Source organism: Pelodiscus sinensis, chromosome 1 (genome assembly GCF_052426305.1).
Source record: "Pelodiscus sinensis isolate ZL-2025 chromosome 1, ASM5242630v1, whole genome shotgun sequence".
Taxonomy (NCBI): domain Eukaryota; kingdom Metazoa; phylum Chordata; order Testudines; family Trionychidae; genus Pelodiscus; species Pelodiscus sinensis.
This window is the reverse complement of record NC_143052.1, coordinates 199,513,002-199,526,239: the sequence shown is the minus strand read 5'-3', so window position 1 is coordinate 199,526,239 and position 13,238 is coordinate 199,513,002. Positions and strand designations below refer to the sequence as shown.

At 41.9% G+C, this 13,238-nt stretch overlaps 1 protein-coding gene across 10 annotated transcripts in view; it reads right to left on the bottom strand.

Moving 5' to 3' along the window:
- CASK (calcium/calmodulin dependent serine protein kinase) overlaps positions 1-13,238 on the bottom strand; it is a 357,337-nt gene that overhangs the window by 108,528 nt on the left and 235,571 nt on the right. For all 10 annotated transcript variants that reach the window (XM_075912872.2, XM_075912888.2, XM_075912881.2 and 7 more), the window contains one exon: positions 1,808-1,929. In XM_075912872.2, the coding sequence (XP_075768987.1) occupies positions 1,808-1,929 (122 nt within the window). The remainder of the gene's footprint in view (positions 1-1,807; positions 1,930-13,238) is intronic.

Here is a 13,238-nt window from a genome sequence, read left to right as displayed (position 1 = left end):
AGTTTGTCCATTATGCAGTTGTCAAGTCCAGCTAATTTAGAGAGCACCATTTAATTGTTTTAGGACAACTCTTTTCATGGGAGATCCAAATTATGAGGGAACTGCCTGAAGCTCTTCAGAAGACTATAGGACTGGGCCAGTAGTTAGGCGTTCTCTGGTTAAAAAAAATGAAAATGTCTCAGCATTTCTTTTATGTATCTATTACAAAATCACACTGTTCAGCCACTGTGTAAATAGGCTATTTTACACAGTACTATTTAAATGAACTCAGCCACTCTTAGCAGAGCATGAAGGGATCTTATGATGAACATATCTAATGTACATAAGAGAGGTAGCTAGGTCATATCTGGTGTAGAACTTAATAACACAGTGTCAGGAGTAAATTAAGAACAGAAACGAAGGAAAACGGCAACGAAATTGCAAATAAAAGGAACAATGGTTGCAGGATCTCAATAACATGCCACACTTCAATGCCCCAAGGACTTCAGCTTTGCCAAATCTTCAAAACAAGGAGTTTGGAAACAATATTTTGCAAGATTTCTCATTGCTGTGATGCTCAACAAGGCAACTGATGATAGATTAATCTTCTTTAATTTATGTTATGGAGACATATGCAGATCATGTCTTTAAATCCCTTGATTTTACTAGTATCAGTCACAAAGATGGCTTTGAAAGGGTTTTGGCTATTTATATCTCAGAGAAATATGGTTTATGAAAGAGCATGTTTTTACAAAAGAATTCAAGAACAGGGGAAAATGCTCAATGTTATATAAAAGCTCTGCACACAATAACCAAAAACTGATTTTGGGAATGCAAAACATGAAAATATCAGTGATAGGCTGGTTATTGGGTTAACAGATAAAAGCCTTTTCATAGCAGTGACAACCGGAGAGAGATTTTTACTCTTGCCATAGCTATACAGATAGCAAAGGTGCTGGAATTATTCAAAGCACAGAACAAAAGATGGGAGCAATTTACAAAATCTGCAGCTATCTTAGAAGCTATTAACAGACACTTGAGCATTAAGTCATTATCATTAGTATCTCTAAGGGAAGGAGCTAGAACTTTGCAGGCTAAGAGTGACAAACTCCAGCTTACATGCACAAGCTGTGGAAAAAGTCACATCCATACATATGATGTACGTCCAGCTAGAGGTGCATGGTGTCATAAATGCATGAAATATGGATATTTTTCAGCTGCTTTCCACACAAAAGCAATCAGAGAGTTGACTAATATTACAAACAATCCAGAACCACTGTCCCCCAATCTGTCATTTGCAATAACAGAGCTTGACTAAAGAGTGAAACTGAATATTTGTGGCAAGACAGCTGACTTTTAAGATCGACTCAGGAGTTGACATCACAATCCTATCAGAAGGAATTTAACCACTCCCATAGCTAAAGTCATCTGATCCAGCTCTGATTAATACCTTGGAGTTATTCTGAACGGCACATGCCAGTTCATCACAGAAACAACTTACATTATATCCATTTGTTCAGTGTGTAACTCACAAACCAACCTGTCAATCATATAAATGTGATTAAAAACTCTCATGCAAAAAATATTTCTAAAACTCTAAGCAATGTGATAGAAAAGTTGTATTTTAATATCAAGTCTTCCTAAAGTAATTTTGTATTTTTACCATTTATAAAATATATATATTTTCTTGTTTGTAGCAAAATCAAAAGTAGGACACAGAAAAGAAGCCAATATTACCCACTGAATTTAAAATCCTATAAAAATGAAGAGACATATTTAGCGATTAAAGAAGAAAATATATTCATATTTCTATTATAAAAATACTTACATCTAGTAGTGTGTGAAGGTGCTGATCCTGAAAAACACTGTGTAGAAAATCTAAGTCTTTTTCACTGCAGTCTGTAAGTGCGTGAATTTCCTCCAGGCTGTCCAGCACCTGTGAGACTGCTCCTGCAGGCAAACAAGCAAAGATGCATGGTAAACTGACCTTTGGAACAGGAATCTTTCACTTCATTCATTGTGACTAACTAAACCAGGATTTTAAAAAGCTAGAGGCTTTACTGAAGAACACACTGAACGAACTTCACATTATTTAAAAGTACAGAACATATCTTCATTCATTTACAAGCATCAGTTTAAGAGAGCATTATTGCTTTAAAAATGCCTTTGTATATTTTAAAATCAAGTAATAATAGGGATGGCTGTTCAAGTGTATTACCAGAATGCTCATACTGAATTTATTTCATTTTACAACCTACAGTTCATCTTGAATTTTTCTACAATTAGCTGAAAATATTTGAAAATGAGACACTTTAGCCCATTGTTTATCTAGGAAAAAATGTCTATATTTCATTCATTTATCCTCAAAATGTTCATTTATGATGCTTGCTTTTATAGTCTTATCTACCAACATAAAACATTCAATTTACAGAATGTGTAAAAAAAGTTTGAATTTTAAAAATGTATATTCAATTAAAAAGGCTTAACTTTTTTAGTAATGTTACAGTTAATTAGTTCAGCTTTTCCCCCTAAAAATATTATTGAAAAACTGGGATCACTAACATTAGAACACACAGAAGACTACTTCAAGAATTTCTGGTCTCAACGGAGAGATAGCGATGAAAGTAGTGCTACAAAAAAACCTTTTAACATATAAAGTGAAACTCAACTTCAGAGAGAATTACATTGTTAGCTTTCTGAAATAAATGGAAGATATTACTCTGTACTGTTTCCAGTACTGGCTTATCAACAATCCCTTGGATGTCTGAAAGTTCCAGAGCTCCTTACCCAGTCCAACAATACTTGCATCTCCCATCCATCCACTGGGAGGGGGGAAATAAAAGGATTTCTTCCACAACACAAATCTGCAAAGTGACTGAAATAAAACCACTCCTCTGACACCAAGTCAATGCACGTGTGTTTTATCTCAGACTTATTTTCACTACAGCAGGAATTTATGCTGCAGCAATCAATCCACCGGGGATTGATTTAGTGGGTCTAGACTAGCTAAATCGCCTGCTGATCACTTGGAGGTTGACTCAAGAGGAGTAAGAGGAGTCTACAGGAGAGTTTCTCTCATCGATCCAGCATAGCATGGACCCCATGATAGGCAGACCTAAACTATGTCAACTTGAGTGACACTCCTACTGTAATTTAAATTCTGTAGCTTGGATCAACTCCCCTCCCCACCTCCAATATAGTCCTGCCCTGTCTATGTTGCTATGCTACTGAATATTTCTCCCTTTTCCATCTGTATGCAAAAGAGTTGAAACAATACAGTAGTACGGTCTCAGGTATAAGAAAGCTATTTTTGTATCTTCTACATTAGAGGAAATGATGGATTTACCACAAAAAGATGCTTCCACAAACATGTCTACACCTCTTTATTGTTTGGAAATTGTGTCAAAAGTCCGAGATTCAAGATCTCTCATAAGAATACTGGAAGACAAACCAGTAATATTGGTGTGAAAATAGCCTCTCTCATATTATTTCCATTTCCCCCCAAAATTAGAAAGTTGAGCGATGTATGGAATTTAGAAGAATGTAATGTTAACTCAGCTTTATCACACCCTAAAAAATAGCTGAGATTTGAGAGAATTATTGAGGAAGTCTAATAGGGTCTACAAACTCCATAATGTGCATAGACAATCTCTCCTTTACAAGCAAGCACCTTGAATCACACCCCTACGCAACAGCCAGAGCTGCCAGTCACAGAGACAGGCACCTGCAGCTGCAGCCAACAGAATAAGCAATGTCTACTATAAAGAGGGTACAGAGAAGGAAAGAGAGGTAGAAAAGTCTGGATAGCAAGATGGTGACAACCTTTTACCAGGATGCCTCCAAGAAGTTAGCCAGGAGACTGAAGGAGATTAGAGCCCCAAAAGTGAAGGGTTGATAGGCTTAATTGGAGATGAGGGTCAAGAAACTGCCGCTTCAGAGAAGCAGTGTGCAACGGGCTGGGAGAGGGCAGTGGGGTGAAGCGGAATAGGAGGTCAGGTCACTCTGGTTCCCACTGCTGCAAGTATGGAGGGAGGGGCGATCTCTGCTGCTGCCCTGCACCAGGCCCCCTGGGTAATCTCCTGGTGTGCATCGCATGAGGGGATTCAGAAAGGGGGTGGGACTTGGGAAAGGGATGGGGTGGGAGCAGAGTCACGGGTAGGCCCTGCAGTGGGGAGGCTGTCCTGAGCCCCACTCCTGGGACCGGGGGGGGGGGGGGGGGAGAGGGAGTTACCCCAAGCCTCGTGGGCCTCTAGGGATGGGCCTGGTGAGAGCAAACTAAAGAGGGACAGTCAGGAGAAACTGAAGCCCATCGAGAGACCACCCCAAAAGGTTTGGGTAGATTTTCATTTTATCTGAACTAGTTCACTTATCCCTAGAAAGAGTTAGTTTCTTTCTCTTTACCTTATGGAAGACACCCGTATACATATTAAAACCTATTTTTATAAAGGTGATGGGGAAGGACTCAGCATATCTACCCCCAAGGCCTAACTATATTATGAAAATAAGGATTCTTATCACTCCACCAGGACAGGGTAGTGCAGATGGGTCATGAAAATACCTGAGCCCTTTTTATCAAACCATTTATTTAATGGCTTTTGGAGAAGGTTAAGATTTTGCTCCCAGAGGAGGGGTGGGCAATAATTTTTGATTGGGGGCCACTTCAGAAATTTTTCAAGTAGCAGAAGGGGTGGGGCCTCAGGCAGAAGGGGCAGGGGCCAGAACATTTCCAGGCTTCCCCATCCACAGACCCTAATTGGTCCAGAGAGCAGGGGGAATGTGAGAAGTCTTTGCCTCCCCAGAGAGAACCGTAAGCTGTTCTGAACAGCTGGCGGTTCCCTCTAGGTACCCATGCCCCTGGCAGTGGGAGGAGACTTCACATGCTACCCCTCTACCTGCAGGTCAATCAGGGCCTGGGGAGGGGGAACATGTGAAATCTCTTTCTCCTTGCCCCCACCTTGCAAGGGAGTGCTTCGCTTAGAGTCAACTGCCAGCTAAGCAGCAGCTGGTGGTTGACTAAGTGCTGAGCCCCTTGCAGGGTGGGAGGAGGTTTCATCTTCTCCCCCCTACCCCCAAAGCCCTGATTGGCCTGAGGGCAGGGGGGGGAGCACACAAAGTCTCCTCCCACCCTGCCCCCATCCTGCAAGAAGCGCCACGCCCCTTGCAGGGTGGGAGGAGACTTCCTGCGCCACCCTCCCGCACCCAGGGCTTGGGGGCAGGGGAAGTGTGCCAGGGGCACATGGTGGTTGGACGCACCATACACTCCTAGAAGGGCAGAGGCGGGGTGGGAAGAAACTTGGCACACTTCTCCCTGCTTCCAGGCCCTAATTGGCCTGGGGGAGCAGCAGGGCATCCACGGGCCAGATCAACTTGCTTAGCAGGCTGGATCCGGACGGCGGAGGCCCTTTAACACACCCCTGTCCCAAGGTAATGAGGGGGAAAGGAACTTTTTGTAGCTGATTCATGGGGATGCTAAGTTGAGTTAATTAGATTGAATGTTTTTTAATGCTGCTGGCATATTATGCTGTCTTAAGATTTTTCCAAGTGTAGATGAAGCCCATGTGTTACATCTATCCCCCACCAATAACAATGGATCTTCATTGTAGGAAAACAAATTTCTGTCATCCAAAAACTTTCTCTTGTCTGAAATTTTTCATTGAAGGGGCATATAAGCTTTTACACAAGGCAGAATAGAGTTAATGGGCAGCAAAAGGCAAATTAAAACACCTATAGCAGGAAGAAGGTCTTAAAAAAAAGCAGTTCTGCTCATTTGGAAGCATAATCACAAGAAAGTTCTTGTTCTGGCAGAAAATGCTAGCTAGCCTTTTTAATCTAGAAGGCAGAGAGTGAGCAGAGCAGACTTGCTGTACTACACAGTGCTGGAAGAGGGCACTCCGGTAAAGATATGCAGTAACACATGGTGGAGAACACATTAAGTTGATCGGTTTATGAAATTGACTGACTTCCCACACAACTTGGATAAGAGGGAAAGAAGTAGGTAGGAGGTACCACTCTTGGTAACTGCAGCAGCAACACTCATGCTACAGTGGTAGCAGGAAAGATGGGAAAAGATGCAGATGCTGCTCCTACAACTGATGGAGAGCCTGCAGAAACAGCAAGAGGCACCATCTGTCACTCAACACCAGTGGCAGGAAGTCTAGTGGTTGCAGAAGCAGCTTTGCCAAGTTGCTCCGGGGGCTTTGGCTGGTACTGGAAAGGACAGCTTGAGCAAACTGGTGCCTCACCTGACAAAGGTGATACCAGAGCTTTAACAGGAGGACCTTTCTCTGTAATTTTGAATGAGTGGCCAGTGCAGTGGGCTGGGAAGAGCCTACCTGGGAAGCTAGCATAATGACATTTTTCAAGGACGAGAAGAAAGCAGCCTACTGCATGCTGAGTGACAAACAGGCAGGCTCCTATCCTGTGATGAAGGCTGCCTTCTTGGATAGGGTAGACTTGACAGTGGAAGCGTACCAGCTGGTTTCTGGCTTGAATCATTCCCACTGAGAGCACAACTAAGGGTACTGACTCAAAAGTTATAGGCATAGCCATTGGGCAACTAAGTCAACCTTTAGTCAACCATTAACAGAAAAAACAAACACACACTAGGACAACTAATGCTCCAAAAGACAGAGGCAGGCCAAAACTGTCTTTCTGCTCCACCTCATAAAACTTCAAAGTGGGGAAAAGTTTCTCTTGATTTAACACTGAACCCTAATAATGTGTCACTGGGAATTGGGTCAGATGAACAGATCTTTCTTAGCGCAAGATTGTGGGATTTGCTTGCATAGTCGTTTTTGCAGAGCCTTGTCTGTTTAAGCCTTGAATAGCTAAGAATAACTTTCATGAGCAATGAAAAGAGGTCTGGGAATGGTAGCTGGTCAGTCAGGGGAGTCAGTCAGCTTTGCCTGTGACCCAGCAGTTTGCCCTGATATAGATTGATTTACAATTAGGGCACATCTAGACTATGTTTTAATTTCGAAAGAGGATATGCAAATTCAGAGGGAATTTGCATATCCTTCTTCTGATCGCATTTTCAAAAGAGGATCTTTCAAAAGTGAAAGTAGTCCAGATGTGTTCTCCCCCCCCCCCCAAAAAAAGCCCCACTCTTCCTAAAAAAAAGGAGGTTTATGTGGTTTTTCAAAAAAGGGTTTTTTCCTGCTAAAACTGTGTCTGGAATACTTTCACTTTCAAAAGATTCTCTTTCGGAAAATGTGATTGGAAGAAGATATGCAAATTCCCGTGCATTTTGAAATTAAAATGTAGTCTAGATATGCTCTTAGTTATTCCAGATGTGGAAGGGTCAAGGAGAGCTACATAAAGAGGGAAGAGAACTGCTGTCAGAGGAAGAGACCCAGAGACCAGGAGAGTAAGGGGAATTCCCTGGTGAAGTCAGTCAGAAGAGAATTGGTTAGGTTCCTGTAAAAGCTCTGAAACAAGGTCTGATGAAGCAACAGAAATCCCCGAGGGAAGCTATCAAAACCCTCAGACAGGGTAAACAGAGGAGAAACCTGCTGATGAACGGAGGTGGAGGGAGAAGTGGTAGGCACACGTAGGAATATGACCTAAAGTTCATACCCAAATAGGAAGAAAAGACTGTCCAAATAATTCATGCATAACGTTTGTGGCAATTTAAAAATACAAGTCTTTCCTAGGGCCTCAGAGGTCCCTAGTCTGCTGCTAAAAGTTGCTTCCCCTACTCCTAGTGGAATTTGTAGTAGTACCACGGTGCTGCTGTGGAGTGAGTGTACAGAAAGCTTTGCAAAAAGCACACAGGGCCTCCCACTCTCCCACAGCTAGGGAGGAGCAATGTGAAAGGTCAACCTTAACAGGTAACTGGTGAGGGTGGAGCAGCCCCCCACCTGGCATGGGCAGGGGGCTGCTCCAGCTCTGTGGGGCTCGCCATGGACAGGGGCGCTCCAGCCCACATGGAGCAGTCCCTTGCCAGTGACAAGGGCCAACCCTTTCACTTTTAATCAGTTAACCAGTTGAACACCACATTTAACCAGTTAACCAATTAAATAGGATTTTACATCCCTACTGGCGGAGGGGGTGTGTGCGTGCGGGGGGGGGGGGGGGGGCCGCGAAGGACAGGACCCAGATTCCCCTATTTTTCTAAGCCCATTTACTGGATCTCAACAGGCCAGTTTACAAAGGGGTTCTGAGCCCAAAAAGTTTGAGAACCACTGGATTAGATGACCTATGTAATGGCCCTTCCTTCTGGCCTCAACAAATTTATGGAAAAAACCCCTCAATTCTATTGATGAACAAGTAGGAACAGAATCCAGCTCATTGTCTCACCTATGCTGGCTCTGTAGGACTAACAAATAAAAAGCATTATCGACATACTCTTTCCATTAAAGGCAGTGAACTGGCAAGCATTAAGAGGATCCATCCACAATCCATTTATACTGCGGTTCCCCTTTATACTAACAGAAAGACAGCTGTGGGGCTGCTGAATTCCCATTTCGATTTTCAGCATCACCTCTCCGTCATTATAAGCCTGGCCCCTGGACTTCACAGGAGTGCAGAAAGATCATGCAGAGCAACAGCTCACTATGTGGACTGATGAGATTCTTCAATCTATAGTAGCTGTATGTGCAAGTGCACAGTGACTCCACAGTGAGCAGGTGGCAGCCATGGAATGAAGTGTCATGAATGTGTGTTTCGCTGTACATAGTTGTATAGATGTTGTTCAGAGGCAGGTGTCATAGAATGAAATGACTGAGAAACCAAGAAGGTTCAGCATGGGAAGAGACCTAAACAGATAGTCAGCGGGTGAGTGTTATGAAGATTACAAGGGGAATGTAGACAAAAGGTTGAAAAGGTGAAGAGGTAAGAAATAAAAGCTGTTGAGAAGTATGGGGTAAGAAGCATGCAGAGGGCGTAAAGCATATGAGGAAGAGAAAAAGGATGTTGGGGAACTTGAAGAGAACTATGATAGGGAAGGTGACAAACAAGCACAGACAACATAAGGAAAGAGATGAGGGAGGAAATACAGGGAAAGGGAAAAGCAAGTAGGTAGTAACAAAAATACAGTAAGAGTATAAAAACAGAAAGGAGGCAACAAGGAAATCTGATGATCATAGGATCACAGAAAGGAGAAAGTAGACTAGAAGAGATAAAAAGCAATGGAATAAAAACACTTGGGCTGTGTCTACATTGGCCCCTATTCCGTAATAGGGATGCAAATGTAGCACTTTGGAATAGGCAAATCCACGGGGGATTTAAATATCCCCGCGGCATTTGCATTAACATGGCTGCCGCTTTTTTCCGGCTTGGAGATAAGCCGGAGAAAAGCGCCAGTCTGGACGCGATCCTCCGGAAAATAAGCTCTTTTCCGGAGGATCTCTTATTCCTACTTGAAATTAGGAATAAGAGATCCTCCGGAAAAGAGCTTATTTTCCGGAGGATCGCGTCCAGACTGGCGCTTTTCTCCGGCTTATCTCCAAGCCGGAAAAAAGCGGCAGCCATGTTAATGCAAATGCCGCGGGGATATTTAAATCCCCGCGGATTTGCCTATTCCAAAGTGCTACATTTGCATCCCTATTACGGAACAGGGGCCAATATAGACACAGCCAAAAAGAAAAGAATTAAAGCAACAGAAAGAAAAACTTATCTTAGAGATAGTCTTAAAATACATTAATTAAAAAATAATGTTGGCTCTCCTCCTCTCTTGCCAGACCCATTAGCTCTCCACTAAGTCTTGTTAGTTTTCTTGTCCACAGAGACATTTTCCTTACATCTGTCCCTAGATATGAATCATATATGGATAGCACGAGAGAGTGAGTAAATACACTGGGTAAAAATTTGCAGCATTTACATGATCATTTTTCATAGGAGTGCCATACATTAAAAAGCAGAACAGCCCAAGCAGCGAAATTAGTTAAAATAGTTATTTATAAAATGTTAACTAACAAAAGCCTTCCTACCAACACACATTCACCCTATATAAAACTACCCCTTTTGCTTCCTATTGCAACCATAAATAAGCTTCCCTCTTCTGCTGTTCAAGAGCAGCCTCTCTCTCTATTTTATTAGCTTGCTGATGTTTGGCTGCTGGGGGGAGGGATCCCTACCAGCCTCCCCAGTCAAAATATGGGAAGGGGGTGGGAGTTCCAGGAGATTTTCTCTCTTCTTGCATTGTGTGCAGATGGCATTTGAAAGCTAATAGATGTCTGCAAACTATGTAGTAGCCCCATCCCGGGGGAAAAAAAATCCACAATGAGAGAGTGAGTTTAGAGAAAGTAGGATGTAAGACCATGATCTAAATCTGGTTAGGTAATTATTATTGGTAACCACAAAATTTTAACACAGATATAATCCTAATCTAACCCAATCTCTCTTCCAGCACTTTCTGGTACAGCAACATCCATGGTCTGGCATTATTTTAGTTAGCTAGATGTCCACTTATGGGTGTGACCAAGTTTCCTGTGGTCTCAGAGTTTATTTACTGCCATCAGTCCCAGCTCTCACTGTTCTGTGCTGTTATTTAGCTCTCATTTACCCTCAAATTTCTTCTAAGAGCCCAGTAAGCAGTGGAAGTGTTGGTAATGCTGCTAGGCCAGGCCTGGGCAAAATATGGTCCGTGGGCCGGATCTGGCCTGCCAAGCCACCGGATCTGGCCCATGGAGGCCCAGGCAGGCTCCCCAGCTGGCCCTGCAGCCCCATGCGCTCGGCAGAAATGTGGTTGCAGGGCTCCATTTCTGAGTTAAAACTGGAGGGGAGGGGGGAAGTTTTAGGAGCTGCCCCACCCCCAGCACATTCTGATTGGCCAGTTTCTGGCAGAAACCAGCCAATGCAAGCTGCCTGTTGGAATAACAGACAGCCAAGAAGAACCATATCCCCTCTCCTGGGCTCAGTTATTCATGAAGCACATGGCCAGGCAAGCTAGTTTGGTAGCTGGCAAGTAAGTCTCTTGGCCACAGACTGCTTCTGACATCCCAGCCCTTTCCCGCCCCAACTCTCCGCCCCCCCCAACCTACCAAAACCCTCTGTCCCCCTCTTGCACCTATATCCCTTCCCAGATCTGACACCCCAATCTCCTGCTCCAGATCACACCCTAGGGCACATCCCAAACCCTGCACTCCAGTCCTCTGCCCTAGTCACAACCACCTGCTTCATTCCAACTCCCTCTCAGACTCCAGTATCCCTCTTGCACCCCCAATCCCTTACCCCAAGCTTCCTCCTGCATCCAACCTCCATCTCAAACTCTGCACCTCCTCCATTCATATCATGGTAGAGTGCAGCCTTTGACCACTTTCAAAAATCTTGGAGTGTCCCCCCTCAACAAAAATGATTGCCCACCCGTGTTTGACAATAATGACCTCTTGTGGTTCCGTAAATTCTCTAGTTCGACACTGGTTAGGTTCTAAGGGTGCTAGACTGGAGAGGTTCAACCTATACTGTGCTCACACAAACATTTTTAGCTGCAATTTGAAATTTGGAATTTATTCCCTTTGAATTTGCTATGGTTTGGGTTGGAACCATCCTCAGTGACTCAGAGGAACAAGAATTTCATTCCTTCACCCCTGCAAAATTTGTTTGCGCTGACCAATATCATGTATACAGTATACAGGTTCTGGAGGCCCTTGACTTTCAGCCTCTCTCAAAGCATGCAGTTAACTTGCAACTTAAAAACCTACCCCCATTCTTTATATATAAACATACATGGTGGATAGGCAGATTAGTTTTATACATATAAACAAATGTATCTACACATACTACATAGCACAACATAAAACAAAAAAAAATCATGCAAAGTTAGTAAAATACGTAATGTAAAAATATATGTCTAATCTGATAATAAATAACTGCTATTCAGGGAAAAATCCAGTATTTCCTGATAATTAATTTGGAAATCAAACTACAAAAGTTAGAAATATTGTCCTTTTCTTAATAAATCTTAATTGCATTTTTATTTGGGTTATGAATTAGAGTTTAGATTTTATAGCAGAATAAATACTAAAAACAAGGAATACCAAAATTTTTAATACTGCCTCTAAATCAATATATCACATTTCAATTTTAATATTAATTGCTCTGCTTTGAGAAGTTTTATGGACAAAATTACTACCATATGCATAGGCCATTTTGATTTTCTTCTGCAGGCAGTATTAAAAATAAAGCATGACAAGCTAAGGAGAAAAAAGCTTGAGCTTTAAGCATGCACAACCATATAAACAGAATGATAAGCCTTAGAGGAAAACAAAGGGTTACCTACTTTCTGCTGCTAGAAGTCCTAGTAGGAAGGCGCAGCATTTGGACAAACAACAATAGTATGAAGATTTCAGAACAAGCAAGTTATAAAACTGCAACTTGGCACACTAATTTAGTCACACGTAGTATGAACAAAAACTTGAGACGTTTTTAAAAACTTTGTATGAGAGACAGATGGTACTTGAAAAAAATATTTGGGATTGGGGCAGTTAGCACATTTGCACACTGCTAGGTTTCTGAAATTCCCCATATTCAGACAATGGCTGCTTTACAGAAGTATACATAGAATATTGCTGTTTTGAACTATTTCATAACCGATTTATTGAAAAAAATATTTTTATTGTAAATGTAGCATGGCATCATATTTCATGATTTTTAAGTTAAATTTTTAGGATGCAAGTTTATTATTGAAAATTGCTGCAGGTATAATAGTGAATCCACTGGTACTATGAAATCAGTGTCAAATCCATGTTAACAAAACACACTAAAATAGCTGAGAGGGGAAAAAAAACCATAACTAAAACAGATTTCCTGCAAAGCTGTCAAACCTAACAGCAGTAAACAAAACATTATGAAAATCCTAACAAAGATACTGTACAGGACATCAGAAAAAAATAAAATAAAAAAGATAAAGTAAAATGCTCATGAGTGTAGAGAGCATGTGATACTTTACCCCTTCTATTTCTATGATTTCCTTCCCGTTTCAAAACTTTTTATGGTACACATAAGCAAATTAAGCAAGCAAAGGCGGTCAGACTTTGTAAGACTAATCAATAGAATATTAATATGATTACTTGGATTTTTCAAACATTGACAATAAATAAATTGTTAACTAAAGAATTTGCAAAATTGGTAATGATGCTTTAGCACTATTAACTATGTTATATTGTGCCTGGTAATGATAGAGACCACTACTATTTGAACTGCAGACTAAGACCTTCACCTAAAAAACTTATGCAATGAGTAATTCTGTTGAGTTCCATAGGACTATTCAAGGGCATAAAGTTACTCACATGCATCTCTGCAGCACTGGTGCCTAAAAC